The 16,192-nt window shown below is 47.7% G+C and overlaps 5 protein-coding genes across 6 annotated transcripts; 3 read left to right on the plus strand and 2 right to left on the minus strand.

Annotated features, from left to right (window-relative positions):
• Positions 1–805: 805 nt before the first annotated feature.
• On the minus strand, positions 806–2,605 carry ONS95_006789 (uncharacterized protein; the record flags this gene model as incomplete). Its single annotated transcript, XM_058500264.1, has 1 exon — positions 806–2,605. One exon carries the CDS (start codon positions 2,603–2,605, stop codon positions 806–808), a length of 1,800 nt encoding a protein of 599 aa, XP_058350100.1.
• A 1,453-nt stretch (positions 2,606–4,058) lies between these two features.
• ONS95_006790 (uncharacterized protein) lies at positions 4,059–7,828 on the plus strand. Of its 2 annotated transcripts, XM_058500266.1 has the most exons (17): positions 4,059–4,171; positions 4,225–4,235; positions 4,306–4,361; positions 4,418–4,523; positions 4,588–4,796; positions 4,862–4,946; positions 4,997–5,505; positions 5,566–5,609; positions 5,661–5,756; positions 5,803–5,852; positions 5,902–5,926; positions 5,976–6,106; positions 6,178–6,242; positions 6,309–6,489; positions 6,562–6,784; positions 6,897–7,202; positions 7,284–7,828. In XM_058500266.1, the coding sequence occupies exons 1-16, from the start codon at positions 4,091–4,093 to the stop codon at positions 6,963–6,965; spliced, it is 1,941 nt and encodes a 646-aa protein (XP_058350102.1). In that variant the 5' UTR covers positions 4,059–4,090; the 3' UTR covers positions 6,966–7,202; positions 7,284–7,828. The 2 variants fall into 2 exon arrangements, with proteins under 2 accessions (XP_058350102.1, XP_058350101.1); XM_058500265.1 differs by lacking the exon at positions 7,284–7,828 and having other exon boundaries at positions 6,562–6,919.
• Positions 7,485–8,672, minus strand: ONS95_006791 (uncharacterized protein; the record flags this gene model as incomplete). The annotated part of the gene is made up of 3 exons (XM_058500267.1): positions 8,595–8,672; positions 8,176–8,545; positions 7,485–8,121 (listed from the first exon to the last, which is right to left on the minus strand). The coding sequence occupies exons 2-3, from the start codon at positions 8,508–8,510 to the stop codon at positions 7,485–7,487; spliced, it is 972 nt and encodes a 323-aa protein (XP_058350103.1). The 5' UTR covers positions 8,511–8,545; positions 8,595–8,672.
• Positions 8,673–9,012: 340 nt separating this feature from the next.
• Positions 9,013–11,614, plus strand: ONS95_006792 (uncharacterized protein; the record flags this gene model as incomplete). Its single annotated transcript, XM_058500268.1, has 5 exons — positions 9,013–9,179; positions 9,271–9,975; positions 10,031–10,465; positions 10,535–11,495; positions 11,561–11,614. 5 exons carry the CDS (start codon positions 9,013–9,015, stop codon positions 11,612–11,614), a joined length of 2,322 nt encoding a protein of 773 aa, XP_058350104.1.
• A 323-nt stretch (positions 11,615–11,937) lies between these two features.
• ONS95_006793 (uncharacterized protein) lies at positions 11,938–15,728 on the plus strand (the record flags this gene model as incomplete). The annotated part of the gene is made up of 3 exons (XM_058500269.1): positions 11,938–12,986; positions 13,040–14,042; positions 14,094–15,728. The coding sequence occupies 3 exons, from the start codon at positions 11,938–11,940 to the stop codon at positions 15,726–15,728; spliced, it is 3,687 nt and encodes a 1,228-aa protein (XP_058350105.1).
• Between the last annotated feature and the right edge of the window lie 464 nt (positions 15,729–16,192).

A 16,192-nucleotide genomic window follows, 5' to 3' on the forward strand; every position in this document is an offset into this window, starting at 1 on the left:
TGAGAGTAAGGAGATGCCGAAGGAGTTTCTATTCGCTAATTTTCCGTGTTTGTTCATGCGATGCTGTATTTTTTGAAGTGAGGGGTACAGCGATGGCTTTGCAGGCTGCATTGCATATGATAGACTTTTATTCAATGCAACTCATCCGAGACATCCCATCGGCTGCGTGCCCATATTGGCTTGCAAGAAAGTATGCTTGTGAAGTGGCATATGCATGAGAAATCTTTTGCGAATGATTGCTTGCATCCCGGCATGATTTGCAGCTGGTGCTTCACGCTACTGTCATTGTCGACGTTTTGCCGAAGTCAATGTTCGGCTCGAAGAGGAATCAAGAGGCAGTCTTTGGGAATGTCTTTGCTGAGAAGGAGAAGGATGTTGTCGCAGCCTCTGTACAATTGAATTGTCGATCTCGGGCAGTCAACGTCTCGATGACTTTGGGAGGGGTAGATCTTGGCAAACGAGTTGGGCATCAATTCTCTAAATTCTAATTACTGTACGGCAATTTCCATCTGCCCGTGAGATAACATCAAGGTATCTTATGAATACTTACTATGATGTAAAGCTCTTCTTTGCGGCGATGCTAGACTAGCGACGACAGAATTCTTACCATACAAATGTTCCCCCTCCTCGGTCTCGCTTAGCCGGTGTCAGCGCTCCATTGTTTTGGTTCCCAGTTGTTAGTAGAGTGAAACGAAATACAACTTCCGACTGCTGTCCGTTATATTTGGCTTAGTCGGTACTGGAGAGCATATTGTTAGACGGATGGTACTTTTCTTCTTCCCTACTACTCATCGTGACCAGTGCATTAATGCTCCCTGTAAAACCTCCAAGATGTCTCAAAGTCCTCTTTCAAATCCTGCCTCTTTATTAACGCCCTCAACATCTCAATTGGCATCTCGTTTTCCCTCATAACCCTATCATGAAACTGCTTCTCCGTCAACACTCTTCCACCTAGCACATCCTCCCTTAACGAATACAACTGCAATGCACCCAGCATGTACCCCGCCTGGTACAATGGCGTATAATCCCCATTAAAGCTCCTCCTAACCTCGCCCTCCGCATTCTCCCTCTCATGTCCCACCATATCCACCAGCATATCAATACATTCCTGGGGTGTCATAAGCCCCAAATGGAATTTCACCGAAAAAATGATCCTCGCGCAGCGATGCATACGCCAGAACAACATGCCAATCCTATTCTCAGGCGTCTTTGGAAACTTCTTGTCCCACAAAATCATCTCCCAATACAACGCCCACCCTTCCATCCAGAATGCTGTATCGAATATCTGACGATATGCTTTATACCGCGCGATCATGTGGAATTGTAGGTGGTGCCCAGGAATCATCTCATGGAAGACAGTCGAGCGCGAGAAATGTATGTTATTCCCGCGCATGCTCATCATTTTCTCCTCGTGGCCCATCGAATCATCGGGGTACGAAACGATAATATCGTCGCCGCCTAGGAAGAAAGGGTTGACTTTCTGATCCTGCGGACTCATCATGAACATCCGCCAGCTCTCCTCCGCTACTCTCGGGACGGTGACAAGATCGTTCTTCTTGACGTATTCGATTGCTTCTTCGGCGAGGAAACGAACAAGCTGTGTTTGTTCACCTGGAGGCACGTAGAGTGTTTTGACGTACTCGAGGGCGCCTTTCCAGTTCTCGTAGCCGAGTTCTGAGGCGGCTTTCTTCATCTCTTTCAAGCACCATGTGTACTCTTTCTCGCCGATGCTGATGAGTTCTTCAGGACTGTAAGGAATCATCTCAGCTTTTAGATCAGCTAGGAGTCCTTCGCGTCCAATGGGCTCTCCGACAATAGCGTCGGTATCGCCAGGTTTGATTCCCACAACAACTTCTCTGATTACCTTGGCGTACTCATCCATTACCTTATCAAGCCTCCCGTATGGTTCTTTCACCCACCACGTGAACAACGGATCATACCCTTTGTAAAACGCAAACCATTCTCTCAGATGCTCCCGTAGTTTCTGAATCGTATTTGCAGCACGATACGCACTCGATTTCGAAGTCTCACTACCCTTGCCACTCCCACTATTGATCCTCCCAGCAACCACATCTTCCTTCAATCCATCAATCTCCTTCCCAGCTTCCCAAACCCCTCTCGCAGCGTTCTCTCCCTCCACCCTCCTCACAGCCTGTCTCTCCTCACAAAATCCTACCAAAACTCCCGCCCACTTCCCTAACAACAGCTTCATGCCCTTATCTCGCTCCTTCTCAAAATCCAACTGTCTCAGTCCCTTGCTCAGTAAATTCTTTAGAAGAAGGTAATCGACCTTACTTTGCCGATCTAACCCTTTGAAGTTCGTTTTTGATAGTAGGGAAAGCTCGGTGGTGTAGTATTCATGGAGGCGGTCATAGCGGAGAGGTGAGATCGAGATGTTATGGACTTGGGTAAGATCATTGAGGTCAGCGCGGATACGAGAGATGCGCTGGGGCATGTCTTCTTGCTCTTGCTCCTCCTCACTCTCTTGCTTATTTTGTCCATTTTGCTTTTTTGAGGTGTAAGTTTCTCTGTTGGAAGAGCTGGGATTGAGCTCGAAATTCTCGAGATCCTTTCGGATGGTCTCGACTTTCTGTTTTTGACGCATGACGAGTTGACAGGAAGGCGAAGTCTCGTGAACAAATCAAGAAGACCACACCGCTGGTTCCTAGAAGTTGGGGAACAAACAGACTGCTTACCAATCACGGTTCAGTCGAACCCCAGTTCACAACACCCTCGGAATCAGCACGTCTAATACTCACGAGAGTGGGATTCCGAGATCCAAAATACAATGTAACGCGAGACGCAGATACGTTGTCAGTCAGATGCCGAGCGAGGCCTCATGTGGCAGGTCATAGTGCATTGCGGGGAACCGCTGGCCATGAGGGCGACGGGGATGCTCTTCCCTGAAGCTTGATTCGTTCGCTTACTGAACCTTCCCCCTTTTTCCTATCGCCCCGCTGTCCTCCTCTATCAAGCTTCAAAGTCACGAATGCTTATCGGCAACTTGGGCTCGGCAGCTCTCTTCCCAACTTACGGACGCGGCGTTGTGTGTTGTTTGTCACTTAAAAGATTCGGTACAGAGTTCGTTTGAAAGTTTTTCGGATTCCGACAAGTGGACGAAATGTCCATTGCTACTGGTGGGATACCGTATCTCTGGGATTTGAAAGGGCAGGTATCTGAGGAGAGAGTTTGTCAATTGTACGGACCTCGGGGTATCTGTATATCTGCGTACAAACCTGCAGGTATGCAGTACCACGTTACCTTCCTTGTCCCTGGAATCCCACTTTCCTGATAACAGGAGATGGAGCTCGGAGTTGCCATCGAGAGCATATTGGAAACGATCCCCCATTCCCATAATGCCACTCAATCTCGAGTGCTTCCTTCTATCTATTCTACTTGATACAGTCAACTGCTTCTCAGACTCCTCGATTTTACGCACACAAGAAAAGCAACATGACAAGATTTCGAGCCCCATGGCCATCGTCCCCTGACAATACAGCCAGCGAGGCAATAGAGGTTCTATCCAGTAGCTCTCAAACCTCCGCGCAAGATGAGAAGCATCCGGCGCAAAACATCGATACAAAGAAATCCTCTTCCATAAAATCTTCTGCAGCAGCCAAACCCCCAGTAGACGACCTCCCCGCCTTTCAAGCGTCGCACCAATGGGATCCCAACCTCCCTCAATCAACACTCGATGCCCTCAACTCAGCGGCCCGAACACACGATGCTGAGAAGATTCATGAGGTGGAAGTTACCTTCGCGGAGGACTCGCCGTATGAGGAGGTTAGAGCTGCCGTGAGGATGACGGATGGTGGGGAGGTCGCGAATACGGTGAGGGCGTGGATTTTGGGGATGATATTTGTGACGTTGGGGAGTGGGTTGAATATGTTTCTGAGCATGAGGTCTGTACATCCTATTACCAAGACTGGAAGAAGCCGATTGGACTGACAAGACACAGAAACCCGGCGATTAATTTCCCTTCCATTGTGGTGCAATTGTAAGTTCACTGGTGTGAAGCATTGGAACCTGAGCTAATATTGTCTATAGACTTGTCTATCCAATTGGCTGCCTTTGGGCTCGCGTTGTTCCTATGAAAGTCTTCCATACTTTCGGAATAAAGTGGACTTTCAACACCGGGCCTTTCACGATCAAGGAGCATGTTGTGATTACAGTAAGTGGGAACAGCCAGAAGCCTGGATGCCGACATTGCTAACCTTCTTTTAGTTGATGTCCAAGTAAGCGACTTATTCCGATAATAGAGCTGAAGAATGAAATGAAAGTTACTAACATATGTCACTATTACAGCGTATCAATTGGATACGCATATGCGACAGATGCGCTCCTCGCTCTCGCCGCAAAGCGTAAGTCAGATCACGCTCCCTTCTGCAAAGACCGTTCGTTCGCTAATCCACCACAGCATTATACAACATCGACATGGGCTGGGGGTTTCAACTCCTCTTCACCTTGAGCAGTCAATTGATTGGAATTTCTCTCGCTGGTCTCTTTCGCCGCTTTCTGGTCTGGTCAGTCCTCACACCCTGTTCTTTCAATTTGTTTTTGGGGAAGACTCGCTTACACTGATTCCAGGCCGTCAGCAATGATGTGGCCTGGCCAATTCTCAAATACTTCACTCTTCTACGCTCTGCATGACAAAAGCAAGCCCGACCAGACTCACACCAATGGATGGAAAATCTCGACCTATAGATTCTTCTTGTATGTTACGATAGGATCATTTGTTTGGTACTGGGTGCCTGGTGTGTTGTGGCAGGGGTTATCTGTCTTCGCTTTCATCACTTGTAAGTCTCCTGCATATCAGATACTCTTACTAAAATGGGCTTTGAATAGCTGAAAACTGTTACAGGGATCAAACCGAATAGTGTGGTACTTAACCAGCTGTTTGGTGGCTTCACAGGGCTTTCACTGATTCCAATCACATTCGATTGGACGTACGTACCCCATCAAAAGATTACAGATCCCGTCACTCATCACCTCATAGCTACGTATCAGCTTACCTCCTCGATCCTCTTCTCGCTCCCGTTCACGCTCTCTTCAACACCCTAATCGGCCTCATAATCTTCGTCATAATCTCCGCAATCGGCATTTCCTACACGAACGCCTTCTACTCCGACTACCTTCCCATGTCCACATCCTCCACCTATGACAACACCCAGTCTGCCTACAACGTATCGCGCATTCTAACTCAAGACTATAAGTTCAATCTCACAGCCTACAAAGCATACAGTCCTATGTTCCTAGCACCGACATTTGCGCTGAATTATGGTTTGAGCTTCGCAGCTTTGCTGGCAGCGATCGTGCATACGGCGATGTTCCATGGGAAGGAGATTTGGTATAGATTCAAGGCCGCGAGAAACCAAGAGCCAGATATTCATATGACTCTAATGAAGAAGTATAATGAGGCTCCGGATTGGTGGTATGGTGCGCTGTTTGCGATTTCGATGGGGTTGGGATTGGCGACTGTGTTGTGCTTTGATTCACAGCTACCTTGTGAGTTGACGGTTCCACCCGAGTGGGACAGTGAAGTGTGGACTGACTTTAATCTGTTAGGGTGGGCATTCTTCGTATCAAACATATTGGCGCTGGCTTTCATCGTGAGTGGGCTCTGGGAAGAGGTTGGGTAGAGACGCTAACCTTGATCAAAGATACCGACTTGTATGCTTCTGGCCACGACGAACATCATGCTATCACTCAACGTTCTGTCACCATTTCTAGCTGGCTTCATGATTCCAGGGGAACCTGTAGGTATCGCATATCTTCTAGATGGCTTATTCTAACGAATTCAAGATCGGTGTTATGCTATTCAAAGTGTACAGCACCATTACTCTTGGTCAAGCGTAAGTCTTCCGTCTCCGATGCCACGGCCCCAAGTTGACAAGTAAACAGTCAGACCTACTGCGGCGATCTCAAAGTCAGTCTCTCCTCTTCTGAATTCTGCCGAGCTCGACTGACCCACCAAGCTTGCTCATTATATGAAAATCCCACCAAAAACGGTCTTCTGGTGCCAGATTGTCGCCTCAATATGGGCTTGCTTTGTACAAATAGCTGTCATGAACTGGACATTGGGCGCGATTGACGGCGTTTGCACACCGTGAGAGATCCCCAATCCTCCCCTCCTCTCGTTCCTTGCAAATATTGGAGCTCAAGACTGACGTGGTTCAGAACGCAAGCGGCGCACTTCACCTGTCCAAACGGAAAGACATTCTTTTCTTCTAGCATTGTTTGGGGTATGGTATTGGCTTCATATGCCAGGTCTTACTTTCACAAATAGGCATGATGCTGATTTTGAATAGGTGTCATCGGCCCACAGCGCATGTTCGGACCTGGAAGTATTTACCGTGCCATCCAGTGGTACTGGTTGCTCGGTGCTCTGTTACCAGTTCTCTTCTACGTTATCGTAAGAAGCTTCCCACGTACGCCTTTGAGGATGCTCAATGCACCTGTCATGCTGGGGGCCATGGCGTGGCTTCCGCCGTAAGTCTTCACTCATCTCTACCTCAACACTCCAGAGCATGGAAGTTTGCTAACTCAATTCTTCCAAAATAGAGCAACGCCCCTTTCCTTTTCAACTTGGGTCTTCTTCGGCCTGTTATTCAACTACAGCATCCGATCTCGTTATCCAGGGTGGTGGCACACGTATAACTACATCACGGCTGCCGGTTTGGACTCCGGTCTTGTGATCGCAACTATTATTATTTTCTTCGCCATCACGTTACCTGGTGTGGATATTCCGCAGTGGTGGGGTAATGTAGATATCTACAACACCGTTGTAAGTTTCCTTTTTGCTTTCCCCAAATGTGACTTTGCAACGGTGGCGAGCAGAGGCTCTGGAGGTGAGAAGATCGGGGACTGGACAAGGAATGGCTGACACGATCAAATAGGATGCATCGTACACCGCAGTACGCAAGACGGTTCCGGAAGGTGGTACTTTTGGACCTGCTAGTTGGTAATTCAGATTGACATCGGAGGCATTGCAGCAGTTGTGATGACCCTATTTTCAGAGATTGCTGAAGAGAAGGTATGAGAATTAAGAATAGGAGCGAACTATTTTCATTCATTACTAGAACATCCATTAAAGGGCATTTCTTACTAGGGGCTACATCAATGGATGAAGGGCACTGTACATTAAGAGGCAGGAGGAGATGGGAGGCAGGCACCCTTGGTTTATGCAGCGAGACATTTTTTAGGTAGAGATCCCTTCCGCAAAACCCCCAGTGGCACGAATAAGAGCACTACATCATCGGGATTCTATCTTATTTATTCAAAAGATGCAAACCACACTGCTTCATGGCAATTTTGTCCGAAGATCAACGCCTTGAATTATATGAATCTGTTTTGACGTGGAATCCATATCAACCAGTATCACGGGCACCCCTCCACATCATGCACAGTGCCATCTATCGAATTTTGTAAGATCTCAACAGAGTCTACAGAGCAATTCAAGATGAGAAAATATTACACTCTTCCACTCACACAGTGAACTTGGTCTTATTCTCCTCCGCTGCATCCAAAGCCGCCTTCTTCACAAAGTCCTCACCCGCCTCATCAAAAATGTCAAATCCCCATCTTGCAGGGAAATTGAACCTCTTGTGTCTCTCCAGAGCAGCCAATTCCTGCATCTGTTCTTCCGGAATGACAAAATCCTGAAAATTGCTCTCAATCCTCGACGGCGTGACGCTCTTTGGTAGAACCACATGACCTCTCTGAACTCCCCAGCTCACAAGCACCTGACCGGGATCCTTCCCCAATTTCTTCGCAACTTCGTGCACTTTTGAATCATCAACAGTCCGTGGCTCGCCTGTTTGATTATTTCCCAAAGGCGAGTACGCTGTGAGGACGATTCCGTGCTGCTTGCAGAATGAGAAGAGATCTGGCTGTTGCAGGTATGGATGGATCTCGATTTGATTTACAGCTGGAACAACAGTTGCCGTAGATAACAGAGATTCCAAGCGACGAATGTTAAAATTGGACACACCGATGGCACGAGTTTTGCCGGTCTTGAGGAGAGCCTCCATTGCTTTCCATGTTACTGATGCATCGACATCGTCGAGTTGGAAGACACCATTGCTATCCAGAGGGAAGAATTTGTCGCCAGGCTTGAATGCACTATGAGATAATAAGTATGAAGCATCTTTGTTATATTCCACTATCAAAACTTACCAAGGCCAATGCATCAAGTACAAATCAACATAGTCGACTCCCAGGTCCCCAAGTGTCTTGTCCAAAGCGCTTTCTACATCTTCAGGCCGATGCTTCGTATTCCACAGCTTACCCGTGATGAAGATGTCATTTCTCTGGACTCCGCTGTTTTTGATGCCATTTCCGACTTCCTGCTCATTTCTGTATATTGCAGCACAATCGATGTGTCGATATCCCGTCCGTAGAGCCACCTCAACAGCCTTTTCCACCTCTTTTGGCGCAGCTTGCCATGTTCCGAAACCGACAGCTGGTATCTTCGCCGATGTATTGAGTGTGAAGGTCCTGTTGAGTGCCATTTTGATAGTACTTTTGTAGATTATTCCGACTGGATCTAGTCGATCAGCAGCATGATAAGGCAGATTTGCGAGGGGAGACACTACTTCATATAGCTTCCTACTCCACTATTTCTTTCAACCTTGATCCGAATGTACATAATTTTACTGCATCTCAAAAGTAATGTCCTGCATATCGTTGCCGATATGCTGTGGGTGAAGATTTATCCCATCAAGGGATGCGCAACGTCTCGTTTCCGACATGGTTTCCGAGCAAAATCCCATTTCCGACAACCTCGCATTGGCAAGTCCAACCTCCTTTCAAAGCATCAAGTCGGAGAACCACATTCCATTTGTTCGACCCATTTCCGATGAAATCATTCACACAGTCAGTACCTAACTTCTCGGGTGCCTCTTTGTTACAATCAAACCGTACTTGTATGAACCAGCTTTCCCCACAGCCTTATGTTTTGTTTCCGAGTTGCAAATCTGGAGTCCCCACAGCCCCTAACCACTCCTCATCCGCATGATGGAATTGTCTGCTTCTGCTTCGCCTGTCTCAGGAATCGGGCAAGTCCGGGGTAATGGACAACTGGATGAACCTGTTGGTACAACGACGAAGAGAACACGAGTATCTAGGCCAAGAAATTATGAGCGCAAGAAAGTCAGTAGAGCCTGTGATACGTGCAAAGAGTATGATATTTCCTATATCCGAAAGTTTCGTTTGCTTGTTTGACGGAGGACGACTGAATGTCCGAATTAGGTAGGGGTAACATTGTCACAGGAAGAAATTACGATGTGCAGGCACTCAACCATGTCCCCGCTGTATTTCCCACAACCTCCGATGCCAATACAATGCCGAACATCGACGAGGGAAACCTGCTCCTCCCCAGCCTGGATCTCAAATCACGAGTCCAAGTGCGAGCAGAGTCACCGCGTTCCCGAGTCCAGACAATCAGTCACGAGATCAGCTTCGAGGCAATGTTGATAACGGACATGAGCGTGTTCCTTCTCTTCCGGCTTCAGAGCAACGAAACCCAGAACACAGCTGGCAAGGAGTCGATGAGAGCAGATTAGAGAATGACTATATTGGACCAACTTCTGGTATTGCATTCTTAGCCCGATCGCAGAAAAGGTTACAGCAAGATTTTATCGAATCACGCTCCAGCAATGCTGAGCAATCCTCGCAGACCTCCATATTCTCTTACGGTGATGGTTGGGTTCCAGAGCAGCAAGCCGACTTCAATTTCCCGAGTAAAGATGAGTCGATGTACTTGCTGCAACAGTACTTTGACTTTGCTATGCCGACTTACAGATTCCTGCATCGAGAGACTGTCGAGACGTGGCTCCAAAGTATACACAGCTCATTGGAAAACGAAAATAGCGGGGTAGTTCCAGTCTCCAAAGCAAGACAAGCTTTGATTATTTTGATACTTGCGACTGCAAAACTCTACAATGGCGATGATCTAGAAAGAGATCTGGAAAATAGGTAGCTCATTCACTCCCCTAACTATCATAGCTCATGATGGCTCATCTACTTGCAGCAGTATATACTATGCAGCTGCCGAGCGACTGTTGACCAATGAGACTGGAAAAGTCACGCTGGAGGCTGTGCAGGCAAGATTGTCTCAGTGTATATACCTTCTAGCATCCTCTCGAGTAAATCGTGCTTGGTATATTTTTGGGACAACGGCACAGTTGATCATCGCTCTTGGGCTTCACAGGCGCCAATTGTATCAGCCATCAGCCCCGAACCAGCTCAGCGTTCTTCTTGAATACCGGAAGAGAGTTTTCTGGAGCGCGTACACTCTTGATCGATACTTGAGCGTAATCTTAGGGCGTCCGAGGATCTTCAGAGACGAGGATATTGACCAACCTCTACCGGAGCGGTCTGGAATTTGTTCTGATTCTGGTCACAAGAGTGGGCAAAAGTCGAAACACGTCCATTCCGTCGACGATGGCCCAATCTTTCACGCAAGGTCCGTTCTAATCCCTAACTTGTGACTGAGCATGAAGCTTAGGTACTTAATCATTGACCATAATTACAGGCTTGCAAAGATTATCGGAGGCATATCCAGTGATCTCTACCCGACAAATCGCATTGACGAAGGGGCATGGCAACAGTCTGCCGAACGGTGGACTGGTGAGCTGAAGGCTTGGAAGACATCGCTGCCAGCATTTCTCAATCCTTCAAAGGTCGATCCCTCGATGTTGATTTCTATTTATCAGCGCCAGAGTACTGTTTTGAGTTTGGCATACGCCCATGCACTCATTCTCGCTAATCGACCTTCTTTGTTGAGTAATTTTGCAGACTTGGCCAAACGTACAGAACCGCCATCAGATGAGCCCAGTAACAGTCTTAAGGAGTGCATTTCGGCAGCTATGATTGTTGTGGATACTGTCACAGACTTGATCGAGGAAAAAAGAATGCGGCATTCTTTCTGGTTTACTCATTACATATCCTTTTGCGCCATTTCCACACTTTATGTGTACACACTACAGCAATGCCTCCTCCCTAGGCAATCAGGTTCCTCTACCCCTCCCGATACACATGTGTTTGAAGCGGCGCGGAAGTGTCAGCAGAGTATCGAAGAGACAACGACAAAAGCTTCGCCGTTCGCGAAGTACAACATCATTCTGGAGGAACTGAAGAAAGAGGTTTTGCAGCATCTCGGCCCTCAATATACAGAGTCTACTAGGCTTGATTCTTCCATTCAACAGCGTCCAGGGAATGGTCATCCGTCGCAGTCTGCTGATCAATCCATTTCTCTTGGGCCAACTGAGGAGATAATAACTTCTGATAATCTTGCAATGGATTCTGCCCAGTTTTCTGACGCTCTCGCCAACGACACTTCACGACATTTGGGTCTCAATCTCATCCAGTCCCAGTTTTATGATCCCCATCAACTAGCGATTAGTGGAGATCCGTCCTATGATTTAGTTTCTGGCAATATGTATCTCCCTGGAATTCAAGGTGCTATGATGGGCTGGTCTGAATTCGACTCTTGTGTAAGTGAATTCATCAGCCGAGCTTCGGTTGCAAGTCGTTGAGAAATTGCTGACTTTTCATCAAGGCACTTACATGGCCCGATGTATTTGGAGGCTTGGAGCAAGGATACGAGATATAACTCCTCCAAGGTATTTCCGTCTGGTGGGTGGCCAGAATGTTTCCGAGCATGGCCCAAGTTTCCGAGTCAAGGACAAAACTCTCGGAAATGCGTTTGCCCCGCCATCTCCCCACCTGCCTGCTCGCCAAACAACCTGACCCTGGTCTCCGATCGTGAAGATTCCATTTGACATAGACTAGACTGACTCTGTATACATTTCGCTCAATCTGTGTCCTTTTTAACTTTGATTTGGAATATATATCCATAAGGAGTTCGACCTTGGGGCAAGCTGGTTGAGTTGCATCTTCACTTGATACCCCAACAGCTTGCAGGATCGACTCACAATGGCGCCGTCAGCTACATCTCCACTCCTACCTCTTTCAGTGTTGACAAACAAGAACAAAGCCCACAGTCTTGGGACGACTGTGACCAATCAAGCGAACCTTGCTGCTCAGAATATCCCACGGACCATAGATGAGCTGATACGAAATCGATCGGAGAACGCAGCAGAGGAATTCATCCTGTCGTATCCGTCGAAAGGCACCGAATACGTTGACTACACATATCGCCAATTAGATGTATTCGCATCTCGTGTTGCTCATTTATATGGATCTTTGATTCCACAGAGGAAATGTTCATCCGATCCCGAGGTTGTTGTCGGTCTTCTCGGTCCCTCCAATCTGGAATACTTGATTAGTATTCTAGCATTGACCAAGCTGGGACACACAGTCTTGTTTCTTTCCACAAGACTGTCAACTCTGGCGTACTCGTCCCTTCTTCAGGCTACTTTATCGACGCACATTCTCATTCATAAATCTTTTCGACAAGTCGCAGAACAAGTCCAACACGACCAGCCAACACTCCAAATCCACGAAATCTCCGACAGGAAAAGCTTCGAGTTTCCGGGTAGCGACACAGCCGAGAACACGCGTTTTGACCAGAAGTTCGACCTTGAAGTCGAGTCAGCCAAGATCTCCTGGGTTATCCACTCCAGTGGCTCCACTGGCTTACCAAAACCTATTTTTCAAACTCACCGGGCAGCCCTAAAGAATTATTCGTCGAACTTAAACTTGAAAGGGTTCATCACACTTCCCCTCTACCATGCCCACGGCATCAGCAGCGTTTTCCGAGCCATTCATTCCAGAAAACAGATCTACATGTATAATGCCGATCTACCACTCACTCAACAGTACTTGTTGAGAATTCTTCGTCGATATCATTTTCAGGTGTTCTATGGCGTGCCATACGCTTTAAAGCTTCTTGGAGAAAGTGAGGAAGGAATTGCTGAATTAGCGAAGCTGGAAGTGGTCATGTTTGGGGGATCAGCATGTCCAGATTCATTGGGTGACCGATTAGTAGAGAAGGGTGTAAATCTCGTCAGTCATTATGGAACGTGAGTGCAACTCCGCCCCCAAATATTACACGAAATACTGACAGACGTCAAAGTACCGAAACGGGTCAACTGATGACCTCTGCTCGAGAGACTGGGGACAAAGCTTGGGACTACGTCCGACTTCCAGCAGCCTTCAAGAACTTTGTCAAATTCGAACCCAGGGGTGCAGATGTATACGAGCTTGTTGCTCTAGACGGCTTGCCATCCAAGGTGGCATCAAACCGGGCAGATGGATCCTATGCCACCAAAGACCTTTTCACACCGCACCCGACTATCCCAGACGCATGGAAGTATCTTGCAAGATCTGACGACAGAATCGTGCTGATGAACGGGGAGAAGGTCACACCAATTGCATTCGAGCAGTCACTTCGAGATAACAAGTACATCTCGGACGCCGTGGTTTTTGGCAGTGGGAAGGCGCGGATCGGGATGATAATCATACCTTCTCCTTTGACAATCGGAAAATCCGATTCCGAGATCGACGCAATCCTGATTCCAGTATTGTCAAAGGCAAACGAGCTGATGCCAGCTTACGCCCAGCTGAGTTTCGACATGGTCAGAATTCTACCCCACGACACAGAGTATCCTAGAACAGACAAAGGAACAGTCATTCGGCCAGCGTTCTATCGAACCTTCGCTACACAGATCGAGAATATCTATAGTGACGCAGAAGTATCGTCCGGGGAGCTTTGCTTGACCGAGGCTGAATTGCGGGAATATCTGCGAAGCGAGATGAAGAAGCTTCTGCCTCCAACAACAATAGACCTTCTTGGAGACACGACCGACTTCTTCTCCATTGGAATCGACTCTCTGCAAGCGATTCAGCTTCGATCTGTGCTCGGCAAGAATATTGATACCAGTGGGAAGAAACTGGCATCAAATATCATCTTTGACTTTCCGTCCATCAATCTCTTGGCGAACGAACTCTACCGACTACGGACAGGAGGGACTTCCAATGTCTGTTCGACGACATCTCAGATGGAACAATTAATTAAGAGGTACTCCAAATTCGATAGACACGTCCCTGTTGAGACTTCCAAGAGTGGCCAATACATCGTGAGTTCCGTATTCCGACTCGCAATTAAGACTTTCTAACAATTTGATTAGGTTCTCACAGGAGCGACTGGTTCTCTTGGTGCCCATCTAGCATCGCAACTCGCCCTCATTCCAGATGTGAAGAAAATCTACTGCCTAGTTCGTGCTCAAACATCATCTCAGGCCCACCTTCGGGTAGTCACTTCGCTCCGCGAGCGTGGTCTTTACCACCTCCTTCCGCTCGAGGCTCGGAACAGGTTAAGAGCCATCCCAGCCAATTTCAGTCAGCAAGACCTCGGCCTGAAATCCGAGGTTTACAACAAAATATGTTCTGAGGTCACGGGAGTTATCCACTGTGCCTGGTCAGTGAACTTCAATCTGGCATTGAGCAGTTTCGAAGCGGATTGCATTGCTGGTGCATACAACCTCCTTGCGTTATGCTTGAAAGCCAAACAGAAGGAGCCAGCTACATTCAACTTCTGCTCGTCAGTCAGCGCAGTAGCAGCTACAAAAGGTGGCTTCGTGCCAGAAGCGCTGCCAGAGTCGCTCGATTTTGCGCAAAACATGGGTTACGCTCAGTCGAAGCTCGTCACTGAACATATCTGCATGTCGGCTGCAAAGTTTTATGGTATCAAAGCTCGAGTTCTCAGAGTTGGACAGATTATTGCTGACACAACTCATGGGATCTGGAATGCTACTGAAGCAATTCCACTAATGATCCAAGCTGGTTTGACTATCGGCGCAATCCCGAGACTCGACGAGTCACCACTCTGGCTACCTGTAGACGTGGTCGCCTCTTCCGTCTCCGATATCTCGCTATCAACAGCAGGTGCCGGTGTAATGAATGTCGTGAACCACCAAGCCTTTCACTGGACACGAGACTTGCTTCCCGCCCTTCACCATGCCGGCCTCGAATTTTCAGAACCGAGTCAACAAGAATGGATCCAGATTCTCCAGAAGTCGAACCCAGACCCCATTGCCAATCCTCCCATCAAGCTTTTGGAATTTTTCGCCAGCAAGTATGACAATGATAAGCCTCGGACAGGTCTTGTGTATGATACTTCATACGCTCGATTCCTGTCGCCCTCATTAGCAGCTGCTCCAAAACTAGACCAGCACCTTGTCGAACAATTTGTTCAGAGATTCAGAGCCACTTCATGGGCTAGCTCGATCTCCGAAACTCCCTCTAAGAATGTCATATTCATAGCTGGTCCATGCGGTTCAGGGAAATCCACGATCGCCAAAGCCGTCTCTCAACAACTGAACATTCCATGGATCGAGGGTGATTCGCTCCATTCACAAACTTCCATTTCAAAGATGGCCTCTGGAATTCCACTCACTGACGAAGATCGATGGGAGTGGCTCGAGACGCTAAAGGCAACCGCTCTACTTCGCATGCGTGCCGAGAAACAACAGTCAATCATCGTGACGTGTTCAGCACTGAAGCAAGCCTACAGGGCTGAATTACGGAATAGTCGCGTCACGAGGGCCGTTTTTGTCCTGTTAGAAGCGGGAAAGGACATCTTGGAAAGCAGAGTGCGGAAGAGGGAAGGTCATTTCATGACTGATAAGATGGTCGAGAGCCAGCTGGAAGTCTTGGAAGCGCCAGGAATGGAGGAGTTGGATGTGATTCCTGTGAATGTCGGTGGCACTGAGGAGGGGGTTCGGGAAGAGGTTGTGGGTATCCTAGGCACCATAATTTCCTGATTGTAACGTTGTAGAGATGTGAGCGAGTTTGTGGCAGTTTGAATGTGCTTCTCTTTGGATATTTTGTTATAGTCATTGGGCTTCTCATTATGGGGGACGATTTGGATAAATGAATACAACATTGTTAGACCAATCAGCACTTGTTCATCTATCACTCTCAGACAAACTTCGGACGTGGTTCATCACATCTAAATCTCAAGCTAGAGAATATATCGGAATCTCCGAAGATAGGGCAGCTTTCTACGTGAACTGGAATACTAGTTTTGAAGGCAAGGTGACAAGTTTAGCGAGAGGCAAAATGGGTCCGCACCTGGGCAAATTCCAAGCCTCATAATACTCCAAGATGTCAGAGTCTTGACCAAAGAAGATTAACGTCCAAATTCACAGATTTATCAAAGCAAATACCGTCCCTGGTAGCCGTGCACAACACCACGCTCGCCAATTTCCGAGCCTGGTTTTGGATG

The sequence above is a fragment of the Cadophora gregata genome, assembly GCF_030347475.1.
Source record: "Cadophora gregata isolate MNR1 chromosome Unknown scaffold_18, whole genome shotgun sequence".
In the NCBI taxonomy this organism is placed as follows: Eukaryota; Fungi; Ascomycota; class Leotiomycetes; order Helotiales; family Ploettnerulaceae; genus Cadophora; species Cadophora gregata.